General features: G+C 53.7%; 2 protein-coding genes across 2 annotated transcripts; one reads left to right on the top strand and one right to left on the bottom strand.

Moving 5' to 3' along the window:
• The first annotated feature begins 3,456 nt into the window (after nucleotides 1–3,456).
• On the top strand, nucleotides 3,457–16,133 carry DNAJC17 (DnaJ heat shock protein family (Hsp40) member C17). The gene is made up of 10 exons (XM_041465111.1): nucleotides 3,457–4,035; nucleotides 4,380–4,423; nucleotides 5,486–5,603; nucleotides 5,975–6,057; nucleotides 6,450–6,546; nucleotides 6,897–6,946; nucleotides 7,458–7,535; nucleotides 8,534–8,614; nucleotides 9,478–9,606; nucleotides 15,925–16,133. The coding sequence occupies exons 1-10, from the start codon at nucleotides 3,627–3,629 to the stop codon at nucleotides 16,048–16,050; spliced, it is 1,215 nt and encodes a 404-aa protein (XP_041321045.1). The 5' UTR covers nucleotides 3,457–3,626; the 3' UTR covers nucleotides 16,051–16,133.
• Nucleotides 12,152–13,983, bottom strand: CUNH15orf62 (chromosome unknown C15orf62 homolog). The gene has a single exon (XM_041465134.1). It carries the CDS (start codon nucleotides 13,343–13,345, stop codon nucleotides 12,830–12,832), a length of 516 nt encoding a protein of 171 aa, XP_041321068.1. The 5' UTR covers nucleotides 13,346–13,983; the 3' UTR covers nucleotides 12,152–12,829.
• Nucleotides 16,134–16,143: the final 10 nt, after the last annotated feature.

Below are 16,143 nucleotides of genomic sequence, written 5' to 3' on the forward strand. Positions count from 1 at the left end.
TGCATCTAGGGGGATGATCAGCTATGCTGACACCCCAAATTGGAGGTCAGTGGGACACTGCAGGTTAGTGAGGTGATTCCAAAGGCTGGCATTTGGGGACAGGGGCTGGGTGACAGCTGGGAGAGAAGGTCAGGGCAAGTTTTGGCCCTGGAGCTGGGCTTGGGCACCTCCAGCACTGATTTGTGTCAGCCACACTGTAGGTTTTTGGGGAAAATATTCCTGCACTGAGCTGTGGCTCTGCTGAAAAAATGCTACGGGGTACTAACTTCTTCTAAGGGGTACTAACTTCTCCCAGCAAAACTTCCCTGGATAAAACTGAAGGGAAAGCAAAGGCAAAAGCCAAGTCAGGTTTCCATGGAAAGGCTGTGAGGGCATGGAGAGGGGAAGAGCCCCTCAGCTCCTTGATCCACAGATTCACTCAATGATGCTGGGGGAGATCACAGAGCGAAAGGATGAAACTCATGAGGGCAACCCAAGGGCATGGGATGCTCCAAAATATCTGTGGAGGCTCCTGAGGTGGCAAAAACACAACAAGAAGAAAGGGAGTGCTGGCTCAAGTGGCATTTGTTTATTTGCAGCAAGTCAAGCCCTGGAACAGGATGTCCAGGGGAGATCTGGTGGCTCCATCGTGGGAGATCACCAAAGCCTGCCTGGACACCCTGGGCTGAGCCTCAGCGTGGCAATTCCCATTTTGGGAGGGTGGGCTATGTGTCCCTGCGCCGGTGCCGGCTCCTCCTTGAGGAGCCCGGGATGTCCCGCTGGGACCTTGGAGCTTGTTCCCGGTCATCATTCCAGCTCCTCCACTGCCTCTGACCCGTGGAGTGGTGGCGACGCGCTGTTCTCTGGGAGGCTCTCTGGGAGTTCTGGCTTCTGTAGGATCTGCCCTGGGTTCTGCTCCTTGTCGCGTGCTGTTGCCTGGAGGAATCCCGCTCTTCCCGCTGGTGTCTCTCGCTCCTCCTCAAGGGGGTGTCATGTTGGGGCCTTGGAGTGTGTCTGTCAGCAGCGTTCCAGCTCCTCCAGCGCCTCTGGTTTGTGGAGCGCGCGTGGGGCACCGTTCTCTGGGAGCCTGCCTGGGAGTTCTGGCCTCTCCTGTGGGATCTGCCCCGGCTTTGCCTCCTTCTTGTGTGCTGCTGTCTGGAGGAATCGGAGTCTTCCGACTGGTGTGTCTCGCTCCTCTCTGAGGGGTCATCGTGCTGGGGCCCTGGAGTGTGTCTGTCATCAGCATTCCAGCTCCTCCAGCGCCTCTGCCGTACCGAGTGCTCGGGGGAGCCTGTCTGTGTCTCCTGCTCTCTCCTGGAGGACCCGTCCCAGCCACGGGAACGCTCCCTGCCCCTGCTCCACCTGCGGCGGCCCCCGGACCGCTCCTGCTGGCTCCATGACCTGCGGGACCTGCGCTGGGATCGCCGTGCCTGCGAGGAGGCCGGCACGGTCCATTCAAACCTCGGAGTTTGTCCCTCCTCAGGCGTGTCCTCCCAAGCCCTTCTCTGCTGCTGCCACCACCTCCTCCTCGGGGAGTTGCTGCCTCGGGTGTGCAGAGACTGCCGGCGGCCATCGCGGGGCCACCTCACGGATCTCCTTGACCTCCTCTCCCAGGGCCCGACGTGCCCGGACCAGCTCCGCGCGGAGTGGCCGCGCCACCTCCGCTTCCTGTCGTACACCCGCTCCTGCACCTCGTGGTACAGGGCCACGTGCTGGGGGTAGGGGTGCCGCGTGGGCCGCTGGCACCGCGGGCACGTGGCCTCGCCCAGGCTCCAGTCCCACAGGCACAGCTGGCAGAAGCAGTGCCGGCAGGAGCTGGAGCACGCCGTGCTGATGTGCCGGCACTCCGGGCACGCGGCGTCCTCCCGGTTGTCGTCCCGCGGCGCGGCCGGGGCCGCCTGGCTGGTGCCGGCAGCAGAGGTGCTCGGCTCCGGAGTGTCCTCCCTCGATGACATCTCGCCCTGCAAGAGGCACAAAGTGTTTGCAGGTAGCTCTCCCCGAAACCCCGCGGCTCCTCGTCCCCCCGGGGCCGCCCCACGCCTCACCAGCGGGGCCGTGGTGGGGCTGGAATAGCGGTGTTTGCATCCCACGGGTCTCCCCATGGGATTGCGGCTCTGGGCCCCCTGTCCTGCTTTTGTGACGCGTCCCGTGGCTGCTGTGATGTCACTGATGGCGCTGTCACAAAGGGCCGCTGTTGAGGCGCGGCACAGCCCCGAAGGGCTGAGGCGCTGTGCTTGGCTTTAGGGACAGGCGTCGGGGGATAAATTTTCTGTCTTGTAGGGCAAGAAGGTGTCACAGGAGTGGGACCCAAAAGGGATCCTCAGGGGGAGGCCACAGGAGGTGCCCAAGGTGGCCCCATGATGGCTGCAGGTGGCCTCAGCATGGCCAGGGCTACAACCCATCAGGAACTGCCGGGTTAGGACAAGGGGAATGGCTCCAAAATGGAAAAGGGGAGATTTAGGTGGAATAAATCGTGAAATAGGGAAGAAATCGTTCCCTGTTCAGGGGTGAGGCCCTGGCACAGGTTGACCAGAGCAGCTGTGGCTGTCCCATCCCTGGCAGCATTCCAGGTCAGGTTGGACAGGGATGCATTCCAGGTCAGGGTTTGTAGCAGCCTGGGATAGTGGAAAATGTCCCTGCCCATGGCAAGGGGTGGAACTGGATGCTCTTCAAGCTCCCTTTGAGCACAAACCACTCCAGGATTCTCATCAAGAAGGAGGAGGTGGCAGTGGAGCAGGGATTGAAGCAACACGACAATGACTTGGGGCTGCACCCGGAGAGCTGAGGCTGTGCTCGGGCGAGGATCCATGGAGACACACCAGGAACCTTTCAGTTTGTTGCACTACCGGCTAAGAACGGCTCTCCTGAAGCAATTCATTTTGCTGGAATCATGGCTATCCAGTTTTCTTCATGATCTCAGGTTGATCTCAGGTTTGTTGCTATTGTTGACAAAGTAAGTTAAGTAACCTTCAGCCATGAGGACACAAATCCTGCTAAAATAAAGGAGTAAGGGCTGAAAAATTCCGTCTCCTGCATATGAAAATAATTGGATAGGCTTTCTTCTACAGTGCTCCCTTCTTAGAGCAGTGGGGGGGGGGGGGGGGAAGGGAGGTATCTTAGATCAGTAAGAAGACAAAAATTTCCCAAGGAGCTGTGCCTTGGGCTGAGATGGATGTTTTTTGGGGACAACAAAAACAAGTATGTTTTTGGGAAGAGGGTGCAGCTGGGCTCACACCACCTCCCACTACCACAGGCTTCCCGAGGAGGTGGTGGAGTGCCATCCCTGGAGGGATTTAGCGCGTGGATGTGGATCCGTCTGTGGCACTTGGGGACACGGTCAGCGGTGACCTTGGGGGACCGCAGGTCCCACGTGCCGTTTTCCCTAAGGACTCAGTGCCCGCGCACGGCCCCACGGGACTTGTAGTTTTTATCTAGTTTAGCCCCGCTCTCAGCAGCCGCTAAAGAACTACAGTACCCAACATGCCCAGCAGGGGGCTGCGCACCTTGACTGTTGCCGTCCTCTGAGGCCGCGTGGTGCATCACGGTGCTTGTAGTCCACCTTCCCGGGTGGCGCGTGGTGAGGCGACGTGCGAGGACTACATTTCCCAGCGACCGCGGCGCCAGGAGCGGAACCGGGAAGCGCGAAGATGGCGGTGGATAAGGAGCTGCTGGAGCGGGACCTCTACGGGCTGCTGGGGATCGGCGAGAAAGCGTCCGAGAAGGAGGTGAGGGGCGCGGGCGGCTCGGGACGGGCTCCTTCTCTCCCCTCCATCCCTTTCCCGGTCTCCTTGGGAGCGGCGCGTTCCCGGCGCGGCGCTGAGCTGAGGGGCTGCTCCAAGCGCTGCTGCGGGACCGGGGCTGTCGGACGGAAAAATCCCGTTTTTACTGACATTGCGTTGTCATATCCCGGTTTTACTGGAATTGGCCTCGTTCCCCCAGTTCACCCCTCAATCCTGCGGGGCGGAACCCGCCTGTGGAGGAAGGGAGAACTGCGGGGTCGTTCTGGGACATGTTGTTCTCGCTTTGTTTATGTGCTTCCAGAAGGGAAATTCCCGTGTTGATCCAAAAATCCTGCTGTCAGGCGTTTGTCCGAGCGCCCAAAAGTCACGTAGTTAATTTTGTGGGCTTGGGATGACTCGTTGGCGGTTTTGAATCGAGTTGCGTTGGTTAGTCAGTGCTAAACACAGGAGGGAAGCTCCGAGAGAGCTGCAGAGGGGCTCGGGCCGAGGGCCTGGAATACCGGGATAACAAGGGAATGGCTGCCCGCTGCCAGGGAGCGGGGTTAGGCGGGACAGTGCGGGGCAATTCTTGCCTGAAATGGCAAGTTGGAGGATGGAGCCCGGCGAGGAGATCCCTCTCCCTCAGCTGCACTCTTATGCGGGAGGTGGGGTCATCCGCAGGGCTTTTCCTGCACATTCCCAATCCCGGGAGCTTTGTCCACCAGGTGGGGCCGGGACGCAACTTTTTCCACTTGTTATAGCAGGGAATTGGTTGGGAGTGGGATACAGTGGCTTCTTTTTTTCCTTCTCCCCCCCTTTTTGTTTTCCTTCTCCCCGCCTTTTTGTTTTCCTTTCCACTTTTTCCCCCTCCATTTCCCCATTTTTCGTTCTCTTTACCTCTTTTATTTTTCTTTTCCACTTCTCTTCCTTTCCCCATTTCTTTTCCTTTCCCTCTTTCTTTCCTTTCCCCTTTTTGGTTCCCTCTCCCTCTTTTTGGTTTTCTTTTTGGTTTTTTTCCCTTCCCCCATTTTTTTATCATCTCCCCCTTTTTTTCTCCCTCTCTTTTTCCTTTCCTTTCCCCTCTTCGGTTTCCTTCCTCCATATACCCTGGTTCTCCATGAGGTCAGATCTCAGGTGCCAGGTAACAGCTTGGAGAAATGTGGTGTTTGGGATTTGCTGCTGGGAGCAGTTCTGCCCTGAGATTCTGCCTTTAATAACGTGCTGGACTGGGGCATATCCCATTTAACAACACCATCCCTGGTTCAGGAACACCAAATTCCCATGGCAACATCTGCCATTCCTGTTGAGTCAGGGGCTGACAAATGAGTAATACCTGGATTAACAACACCATCCCTGGTTCAGGAACACCAAATTCCCATGGCAACATCTGCCATTCCTGTTGAGTCAGGGGCTGACAAATGAGTAATACCTGGATGCAATTCCTGAGACTCCAGGCTTTACTGTCTGAGGGACACAGGAGAGCTTGGATCCTTCTGAGGCTGTGGGGAAGTGGCTGAGAACCCACTGCCCAAGGCCTAAAAGACCCTGGAAATGTCCCTAGAAAGAATAAAACCAAAAAATGAGCAAGGAACTCTCTCCAGATTATCTCAGGAGAGGGAAAACTGTTGATTCCAGGTGATAGAAGCTAAAAACACGAGCTCCTCTTCTCAGGTACTGGCAAAGCTTGTCATCCAAGAAGCAGCAGATGCTCCAGCCCTGCTGACAGGGTTTCAGTCCCTGATGTCATTGTGTTCCCTGTTTTCCAGTTTCTCTCCTGGTTTCCGTAGTTTCCCACTGTTGTGCTGGTTCCTTGGCAGGCAGCCTATGACAGGGTGAGGAGGGCGAAGAAGGAGGCTGCAGCAAGGACACAGAAACTCGATGAGAAGAGGAAGAAAGTAAAGCTTGGTGAGAAAATCAAACCCTCATGTTCTCCTGAGGTCTCCCCTAGCTGGCTGTTTGCATTTCTCCTTCCACGGGCGTCAGTCCATGGGGGATGACTCTGGTTTCTTCATCCCTATTACAGTCCAGTAGACCTGGAATCTTCTCCCACAGCCATAGCTGGGGTAGTCCTGCTCTGGGAAGGAGGGAATTAGGTCCTGCAGTGGGAATTAGGGGGTTAAGGTTCCTTTGGTGTGCGGGGCCAGAGGAGAGGCAGCAGAGCTGTCAGGACATGGGTGTAGCTGCAGCCGAGTTTGTGATCTATCCATCTTCCTCTGGGCAGCAGGGAAAACTCAAGTTCTCTTTGGATTGTTTTAATTTTGTTTCTTTCTCTGCAGATCTTGAAGCCAGAGAACGGGAAGCCCAGTCCCAGGAGAATGAAGAGGAGGAGATCAGGATAACGAGATCATTAGAAGAAGAAGTAAGGATAAATTCTTAGTTCCCTCTGCTATTTTTGAGAAGAATTGCTGGAATTATTTCCGTTCCTGATGAAATCCATGGGATGAGGTGCAAAAAAATCTCTGGAGAGCAATCCTTCAACCTTTGGGATTAAAAGGCTCTGTGAATCAGAGAATCCTGGAATGGTTTGAGTGGGAAGGAACCTTAAAGCCCATCCAGTTCCAGCCCCTGCCATGCTCAGGGACCCCTTCCACCAGACCAGGCTGCTCCTTTTGGAGCTGTCCCAGGGCAACTGGCAGGAGGGGTGTCCCAGGAGATGGGTGTGATGCCCAGGCTGTCCTTGGAAGCCTCCAGGTGACATTCCAGCCCTGGCTGTGTGCCTCAGGTGCCCGTGCTGTGTTCCCTGTGCCGTAGATAATCCGCCTGCGTGAGGAGGGCTCCCGGCAGCTGGAGGAGCAGCAGAGGCTGGTCAGGGAGCAGATCCGTCTGGAAAGGGAGCAGCACAGCCGAGGTGAGCACAGGGGAGCACCTGCAGCTGGCCTCGGGCTCTTTGGCAGCTGTCCACCCTGAGTTTTTCCAACCTTGCAGGGAAAAATGCCTCAGAACATGTCTGCTGCTTGTGTTTTTGCTGACCTGTTTGTAGCCTTGATCGTGGCAAGTCTGTGCTTCCTAAAAGGGAAAAGTGCTGCCATGGAGTGTTCAGTCTGTGCTGCAGTTCCTGTTGCACGAGATTTTTGGGACTGCAATGGTCCACTGGAAATCCCAAAGTGTTTCATCATGTGTATGTTCTCAGGGAAAAAAATTGTGCAAAATGCTGAGGAATTTTCACCCATGTCCTTTCCTTTGATTTTTTTTTTTTAGGCAGGCAGGAAAGAAATGGAGCAGAAGGCAAAATAACTCCTAAGCTCAAGGTAAGACATCCTTAAAAAGCTGTGTTTTGGTGAAAACTGATAGAACATGGTGGAAAACAGAAGGGACATTTCAACCCTGCTAAGCTGGCACATTCTTTTTTGTACTGGAGATGAAATTCCTTCATGGAATGTGCATCATCAGGTGAACAGCTCCTGTCCTTGCTGTTAGAATTCCTTCCTCACTCACCTTTTCTTTGTCTGCTCCAGATTTCTGAGCCTGGGATTGAGTTGTCTGTGCTTTAAGCACAAGGAAACAGCTGTTAATTACCCTGACAGAGCCATTAGCATCCTTTCAAGTGCGATCTTTTTTTATTCCAGTGAGCAGCGTTTCTCCCTGTTCCCCAAACAGTTTGTTCCCTGTGCTCACTCCCATGCTGAGATCACTGTCTTGGCAGGCCTGGGAGTGTGGCTGGAAATAGCAGAAGTGGTGAATGTGCAGGGGGGTGGGAGCTGCTTGAGCAGGGAAAAATCATCCAAACGGGAAAAATTAACTCCTGCCGTTTGTTTCCAGCTCAGGTGGAAATGCAGGAAGGAAGATGAGACTGGAGGGGGATACTCCAAAGATGTGCTGCTGAAGATCCTACAGAAGGTCCTGTCTGACACTCCTCCCTTTGTATTACTGGGTCTTCCCCTGATCCAAGTGCTGTAAGAATAGTGAATTCTGGGAAGCTGCATATCACAGAATCATGGAATGGTTTGGGTAGGAAGGGACCTTAAAAATAATTCAGTTCCACCCCTTGCCACAGGCAGACACCTTCCACTAGACCAAGTTGCTCCAAGACCTGTCCAGTCTGGCCTTGGACACTTCCAGGGATGGGGCAGCCTCAGCTCCTCTGGGCAGCCTGTGCCAGGGCCTCAGCACCTGCACAGGGAAGGATTTTATCCTAATAATCTAATCTGAACAAGTAATCTCATCTGAACAGCTGGTTTGAAGTTATTCCCTGTGTCCTGTCACTCCATGCCTTTGTAAGCTATAAACTGGAGTGGCTCATTTCCTTCCTTGTTCAGCTTTCTTATGCAGTTTTCAGAGCTCATCAGCATGATCATGGAGTCATTAAGGTTGGAAAAGATCTCTTAAATCATCAAATCCAACCTTTGAACCAAGTTGGATCCTTTGATCCCTGAGCTGGGAGCTGTTTCCCAGCTAACAGCTCTGGCTGAAGCAGCAACTGCAGACTCTTCCCACTGGATGCTTCCTGCCCACTTTGTCTGGCTCTGTGCTTGTGGTGCAGCCATCCTTCACTTCAAGCACTCCACATCCCTGCTGTGGGAAGTGCAGAGACAGGCACAGACAAGCCTTTGATCTGATCATTCCCACCCTGGCATCTTTCTTTTCCCTCTGAGCTCTGACTCTGAGCTCAGCAGCCCTCTTGCACGGGGGAGCCAAGTGTGTAGCTCCATGCCTTCCCAGATTATTTCCTGGAGGGACAGAAATGGTGGGATCAGTGGAAGCAGGACAGAAGTGGTGACAGCTCAAGCCTCATGTCTGTGAAAACACACGTTTTCTCTTTGTGTTCATTTGATAACTGAACTTGACATGTCTCCTGGCTCTGTAATTAACTTTCCTTCCTTTCTTTCTTCCCACAGTATGGTGATGTGCTCAATTTGTTGATCTCCAGCAGGAAGACTGGGAGCGCAGTGGTGGAATTTGCCACGGTGAAGGCAGCTGTGAGTGTGCAGAGCCCCTGCTGGGTGTGCTGGGGGTGGCACAGGACAGGTGACAGCCAGGACACTGCCCTGTCATTAAGGCAGTGGAGAAGGGTAATGAGAGTCAAAAGGCACGGAGGGTGTGGCACAGCTGGAGGCACAAACCCAGAGATCAGGCACATAAACAGGTTGTGCGTGGAACAGGCTGAGGGAAGAGGCACTGCCTTAGAAATCAGGCACTGAGCACTTACTCAGCTCTCTGTGGAGGTGAAATGCCTTGGAGTTGGGCTTATGTGTTTTGGAGGTGATACCAGGCATTTGCAGTGAAAAACAACCCAAAATGTCTTGACTCACTGTGAGCTATAATAACTCAGGTGGCTGTGGGAGCAGAAGTCATCAGTTACCCTAAGTTTTATAGTTCCATCAGCTTGGGCTGTATGAGACTTTCCTTGTTAGCTTTTCTTTCACTCATATCCAAATGATAAAAACCCCCAGAACTGTGTGTGACCTGTATATCAAAAGTGCTGGCAGGGGTGTGGACCATAGAGGTACTTCTCATGTAGGGCAGCTGTGAAATCTGAGAGTCATGGAATGGTTTGGGTTGGAAAGATCCTTAAAATCTTACAGAGTGGAATCATAGAATAGTTTGGATTTGAAGGGGCCTTAAAAGACCATCCATTTCAAGCCCCCAGCCATGGGCAGGGACACCATCCACTAGCCCAGGTTGCTCCAAGCCCCATCCAGCCTGTCCTGGGACACTTCCAGAGAGTTTGTGCCCTACTTGGCCTTGAGGCCATTCTGAGATGGGAGCATGATTCTTAGGGACTCGTGAGGGAGCAGGGTCTGAAATTCAGGTGATGATGGAAGGGTGTTTTCCCTGCCAGGAGATGGCTGTGAAGAATGAGGTTGGCCTGCTAAATAACCCCCTGAAGATTTCCTGGCTGGAGGGCCAGCCCCAGAGCCGCCCCAGCACCGTCCTCCCTGACAGCACCAGCCAGCCCAGGAGCTCACAGGTAAGGAGATGGAAATCTGGTGCTGTAACAACCTGAATCTCAGAGTGCTGTCAGGTAGAAGCTTTTTGGGCCAGGCCTGGCTTTCCCAGCAGCCCTTTCTGTGCTGGATCAGTGGCCTTCTAAAGGACCTCCTGCCTGGGCAGCAGCACACTGGGAGCTGTTTGGGTCTTCACACATTCCCTTTCTCTCAAGTGAAGAACAAGGATGTTCCCTGCTCAGCCCAAAGCCTCCAGTGCCATTCTGATGGGATTTTTTAATATGTTCTTGACTGTTGGAATCCTCTGAGTGACAGCTGCTGAAAGGTTCCTTTAGAGAGCCATGGTTGCTCACTGCATTCCCAGGAGGAGGAAGTTTCAGTGCTGGAAGCAAACCTCTTTTCTTAGAGGTCTGCAGGAGGGAGGAGACAGCAATATCAAGTTAAATATCCTTTTGTGTGTTCACTCCCTAAATATTTTAAGCTTGTGAGATTGTTCAGTGCATTCATTCTCTTGATGTTTTATTAAGTATTTTATTTATATTACTTGTAATTATGCATCAAAACCCCTGATTGTTATCCTGTCCATATAGGACCAGGGAGAGTCCTGCAGCCACAGGAGATTCACCACAGGAGTGGTGAACCACAGGAGTGTTAGGAAGGGAACTGGTGAGAAATTCTCAAATAACAAACCATGTTATTTGAGAGTTTCTCACTGGCAGAGAGTGAGAACTGGCTCATTCCTACCAAAGGGGTTGCTGGTGCTGTTGGAGGTTGGTAGTGGATTCCAGCCTCTGTGGGTTCAGATCCCTGAGTTTGTCTTGGCCTGTTTCCATGCCATGAGCTTGTTAGTGTGGAAGTGCAGCGTCTGCCTGCGGTGCAGGATTAGTGTGGTGGGGCAGCAGGGAGAGCAGGAAAGCAGCGCACGGTGCTGGTGACTCACCTGTGCCCAGCACAGCCTCCTCAATCCCACCTGGCTCTGGGAATGCCGAGGAGCTGCTGCCAGGGACCTGCATCCTGCCCAGGAGCTGCACAGCTGATGCTTTGCTGTCCTTTCTGCTGCTTTTAGCTGTAAGGAGCTGCACTGTCTGGGATTGAGCTGCAGCCTGGCATCTCCAAGCTGCTCTCTTTCCTGTTTTCCCTTGTTCCCACTCCAGACCCTCCCCAAATCCTCCTGCTGCATCCACTAGGATGCTTCTAAAACCTGCAATGTGTTTACAGTTCCTCTTGGCTGATCTGCTTCCAGCTGACTTAGCTCATGCTCTCCAGTTCAAGAGCGTACAGGGTGAGCTCCCAGATCCCTGTTCCCTCTGCCTCTTCCCTTCACACCCAGCCTGGCTTCCCAGCCACCAGGCTCCACGTTCTTGCTTCCAGGCTGCACTTACCTCATTCTGATTTAAGCTGCCCTTGCTTCCTATTCGCTTCTCCCCTCTGTTTTTGTCTGAATCCGCCCCCGTTTTGTTCCCACTCTGTGCAAAAGCAGCTCCTCTGCTGCTCTGCTTCAGGAAACAGCCCAAGCCTGCAGCGTTCTCATGGCAACACGCTCACTACTCATCCTCTGCTCCCTGTCTGGGACAAGCAGCCAGTACTCCCTGCCTGGGAGAGCCAGCCAGGACCTGAGTGCCAAAATCCACAGGTAAAGGACAGCCAGACCCCAGCCAGGGGGTTTGGGAGCAGTTCCCAGGTGGAAGCTGCTCATCTTCCACAGCCTTGTCTCGTACAGCAACAGGTGCACGTTTGACCAGCAGTTCCTGGAGAGCTGCTGCAGCCAAGCAGGCTCCAGTTCCCCTTGGAATTCAAAAGCTGTGGCTTGAACAGTATTCCTCCAGGCCATTGAGAGCAGTGGCTGTGTGATGGTTCAAAGCACACAGTGGCTGCAGAGAGCTTGTTTTGCCATTCCAACAGCATGCAATGCTCAGTTTTGGAAAGACTTTCCCTGCTCCTGCAGTGGAATCTCCCTGCCAGGGCTCCTCATCCATTCAGCCCTGAGGAAAGCCTCCTGCTTGGAGTTCTTGTACCTGTTCTAAGCTCCTTCAGAGGGTTTATTTCCTATTATTTAACTTTGGGAGGTGAATCTCGCAGGGTAAGAGGCAGCTGTGCCTTCCCTGGAGTGTCCCTGCACTTTGCTGTGGCCACTTCCAAAGCTCCTGGTGATCTGGGGGCATGGAGGTTTTATTATTGTTGTTTTTTAAAAGAGCCCTAATAGTCAAAAAGGTAATAACTGGTAGTTTCTTTTAGCAGTTTGTCCTGGTGCTGCCCAAAACGTTCTCAGCCTGGCAGAGCCTTTCTCACTATCCAGCTCAGGGTGGGCAGCTGTTCCTGTCTTGCCCCAAGCTGTGTGAGTTCCCCTCAGAGGAAAATCAAGTCCCAGCAGCTCTGTCCTTCCCTCAAAGCCACACAAGTGTCCCTCCCCCATCATAAAACCCTGCAGTGCCAGGGAGGATGGATCTGGGCCACTCCAGATACCCTGTGCTCCTGGTGCCTGGGATTTCTGTGGCTTGTTCCCAATGAAATGAGGCAACCAGACACTTCCAGTCACAGATACATTTATTCTTCTATGTCTGTACAGCTGGGAGCTCAGTGCATGCGTGAGGCAGCAGTGTCAGAGACATCTCTTCTCCTGCCAGGAGGATAAATCCACTGCTGGTGCTGTATCAGGAGCCTACTTGGATGCTTACCTCTTTCCAGGCTGGGAGTGCCACCTGCACTGGAGTTAAGGGAAAAGAAACCCACAAGGAGGAAGAGAAAAAACGGAGGAACAGCTTTGAGCTTTCACATCCAAACATGGTGGGAGGAGAAGCCCCAGTTCCCGTCTCTCAGCCCTCAAAGCTTTGGCTTCGGGGTGCAGTGCTGCTGCCTCCTTGCAGGCTGCCTGCTGTTCCACAAGCAATCCATGACAAATCCCTGTGTGTCCCTGCCCCACAGTGTCACATCCCCAAAATAAGTCTTTCCCAAAAAATGCCAGTCTTCCCTGAGGATGGGACGCGCAGTACGGAGTGGGAAATTCCCAGGGTGGAGAGCAGAAAGTTGCCCACGAGACAGCAGACGGTGCTCTCACCTGAGCACAGAGCCGTGAGCTCTGCTCCAGAGGATTCCTTGGCAAGGACAGGGATGGTCTGTGGTGGGCAAGGCGAGGACAACGAAACAGACCACGCACAACAGGCATGCTCCAGTATCCTTCCTCCTGCTGGAATCGGAGGAACTGGCAGCAGCAGTGAGTAACTGGGATGTGGTGGACAATGAATACCTTCAAATGGCGTAATCCCTCGGGTTCTGTTTCCTGAGGGTCTGCAGCACATCCTCGAGGAGCGATAGCCCCAGATCCACTTTGAAGGACAGGAAGGGGTCAGCCAGGTCGGGAAGAGTGGTGCTGTTTGGGAGACCTGCCTCTGAGGTGCTGAGGTCCGTAGCCTGGTCCTTATGCGTCGGAGTGGCTTTGTGGTATGGAGCAGCATCAGAAAAGGAGAGGTCGGAGTGGGAATCTGTGTGATCGATGATGTTGGGGCAGCTGGAACTGTCCAGGTACAGCCGGGGAGGCTTGGGAGGGGCTTGTGCCTTGGCCAGGTTCTGCTCGCTCTGACAGGACAGGTACTCAGACTTGTCCTTCAGATCCCTCAAGCATTCCCTCTTCTGGCCGTCCTTGTCCAGAGTGTGGCTGTTCTGGTTCAGGATGATGACTTGGTTGCCCAGCTTTTTGTGCCTCCTGAGGGAGAAGCGTCGGAAGAAGGTGGTGGACTTGATGGACCCCCTGCGCCAAGTATCCATGGTGAGGAAAGGCAGCGAGGAGCAGGAATGCTGACTCCTCACAGGCGGGAGCCGAGGGATCAGCAGAGAGCCACGCAACAGGATCAACCTCTTCCTGCCCCGTTCCCGGAGCTGCAAGGAACACAGAGAGGCTGGTAGTGCAGGAAATGCAAACTCCACGCCGCGGCAAGGAGCACTTGGCTTGTCTTGGATCTGAAGGAGTCTCCCCCTGGAGTGGAGAGGAGCGGCGGTGTGTGAGCGAGCTCGTTAAACGTGTGCTGCGGCTCCGGGCTGGTGGGGAACAGCAGAGGCACAGTCACCATGAGAACAGATCTAATCTGGCATCTAGAACAGAAGGGCACTCGGGTGCCATGGTAACCAGGCACCTTCTGCGGAGGGGCACCGCCGGAAAAGCGCCGTGGGTGGCTGGGAACGAGACGGTGACTCAGTCCCACCGAAGGAACCCAGGGAGTACGGGAGAAGGGGGATGTAGAAAGCGACAGTGCAGGAGACAACGCTGGGAGAACGGAGTGCAGGAGAGACTTACACCCTGTTGGAGCAGTCCAGAGTCCAGGAGCGGCGAGGAGAAGCTGCTGGAGCACTTGGAGAGCAGGATGAAGAAGCAAGTGCAGGAATTCAGCCAGGAGTCCAGGAATTCAGCCAGGTTGGACCCAAAATGCCAAAACTCCACAGTGCTGCCGCTGCCGTCCCTTCATGTGCTTCCCGGGCTGCGGCTCCCTGCGTGGATGTGTGGATGTGTTTGTTTTGAGCCAAGCCCTTGCTGAGTCAGCCACGTCAGAAACTGGGTTTCACTCCATTGGTAATTGCCAGGATTGCAGGAAGTAGGTGTGTGCAGTGGTGGAGCTTCAGCCCACGCTCAGGCACCCGGGAGCACGTGCTGGGAGCCCACCTGGATCAGGCTGCTCTTCCTCCTGCCACTCCGAGGGCTCCTCGTGTCAGCAGAGCTCCCAAACCAGGCTGCAAATAATCTCCTGGCTGTTTTAAATTTCAATCCCAGTGTGAGGTGGGGCTTCAGGTTTGTGTGGGTGATTCATCTGCATGAGTCTCAGGCAGGCTCTTCCATCCAGCCCAGCAAATTCCTGGGGCTGGTGGATGGGACTTGGAAGGATCCTGGCTGAGGGCTGATAGCATCGGTGCTTTCTCAGACACTGCTGCTGCCAGTACCCAAAGGTCATTTTGCTCAGGTGTCTCCTAAGACACCAATTAGACTCTTAATTTCCCTCTTGATGTTCCTTATCTGTTGTGGGCTTTCATTGTGTCCTTGCAGCCGGAGGAACCACTTTGCTGGCACAGGATAAGGAATTGCACTCGCCCATGTTTCCATGCAGAGACTTATTTAGGCGTTCTATTGTCTTTGTATCCCTTCTGCTTCCTAAGAAATCCTTCAATATCTGGAGAAGCTGTGGCTTCCCCATCCCTGGAATTGTCCAAAACCAGGTTGGAGCAGCCTGGGCTGGTGGAAGGTGTCCCTGCCCATAGGACAAGGTTGGAACTAAATGATGTTTGAGATCCCTTCCCACCCAAACCATTCTGGGATTCCCTGATTCTCTGTGATCACCACTTAACCCACTTCCTAGAAAAAGGAATACGAAGGGTTTTGTTTTTTCCATTCACCTTCTGTCAAGAAACTCTTATTTCCACCTGAACTGTCAAGGAACGAGCTGGATGTTTCCAAGCCTTGCAGTGCTTTCATACATCCAAAATAGCACGGCCACCTACTAGTGTAGAATGGCTTTGGAAGCAGCGCCAAAGCACCGGAGCAGCTGTCATCTGCTGCCCACGTTCATTAGGCAGAGTCTGCAATCAACTGCCTTGACGTGACAGTTGCTGCCACACGCAGCAGGGAGGCTCTGGGAGCTTTGGAAAACTGTTCCAGTCCTGTGTCAGGTTTGGGAACATCCCTGGTGGTTTTCTTTCTGCAGCTGTTTAGAATCAGGGAGTTGTTTGTGGTGGAAAAGACCTCCAAGGTCATTGATTGCAGCTGTTAGAATCATGGAATGGATTGGGTGGGAAGGGACCTTAAAGTTTATCCCAGGGCAGGGACACCTTCCACTATCCTAGGTTGTTCCAAGTCCTGTCCAACCTGGCTTGGAACACTTCCAGGGATCCAGGGGCAGCCACAGCTTCTCTGGGCAACCTGTGCCAAGGCCTCAGCACTGTCAGACAGTTGGAAGTTAGTCACTTCCATGACTCATCCACAAAGGTTTGATTTTTTTATGGCATTAGCCTTTGTAACAGGTGAAGTGTATGCAGTGTATGCTGGACTTCGGGCACCAACGCTGTAGGTGCAGGGTGATCTTGTCATCCAAAATAATGCCCCGTCCAGCCTCATGGAATGCTGCCTCTGTGTCTGTCCCGCTTTCCTCACCAACCACACTCATTGCTGGTTATTTTTAATAATCATTTTAATAACAATTCCTGGTTTTTCCTGTAGCCAGGCAGTTTTCACCCGCCTCACCCAGTTTCCGTGGGCTCAAACCATTTCCTGCCCAGAATGCTGGTGTTGTGAGGGGGATTTGGGCAAGTCTGGGAGTCTGTGCTGCCCCTGACAGGTTGTTTGTGTTTCCTGCTCCTTCCAGGCGTCGGTGGTGTCGGAGCGGGACTACGAGAGCCTGGTGATGATGAGGATGCGCCAGGCGGCCGAGAGGCAGCAGCTCATCGAGCAGCTCCAGCGGGAAGATGAGGAGGAAAAGTCCCACACTTAGCATGAGAGTATGGATTCTTCCCACCCCTCCGTCCCTTCAGAGCTGTTTCTTTATTTAAGTCAATAAACCTCCTTTTTTCTAAAGGTATTGTGG

The sequence above is a fragment of the Pyrgilauda ruficollis genome, unplaced genomic scaffold (genome assembly GCF_017590135.1).
Source record: "Pyrgilauda ruficollis isolate IOZ18807 unplaced genomic scaffold, ASM1759013v1 scaffold187, whole genome shotgun sequence".
NCBI classification, from domain to species: Eukaryota; Metazoa; Chordata; class Aves; order Passeriformes; family Passeridae; genus Pyrgilauda; species Pyrgilauda ruficollis.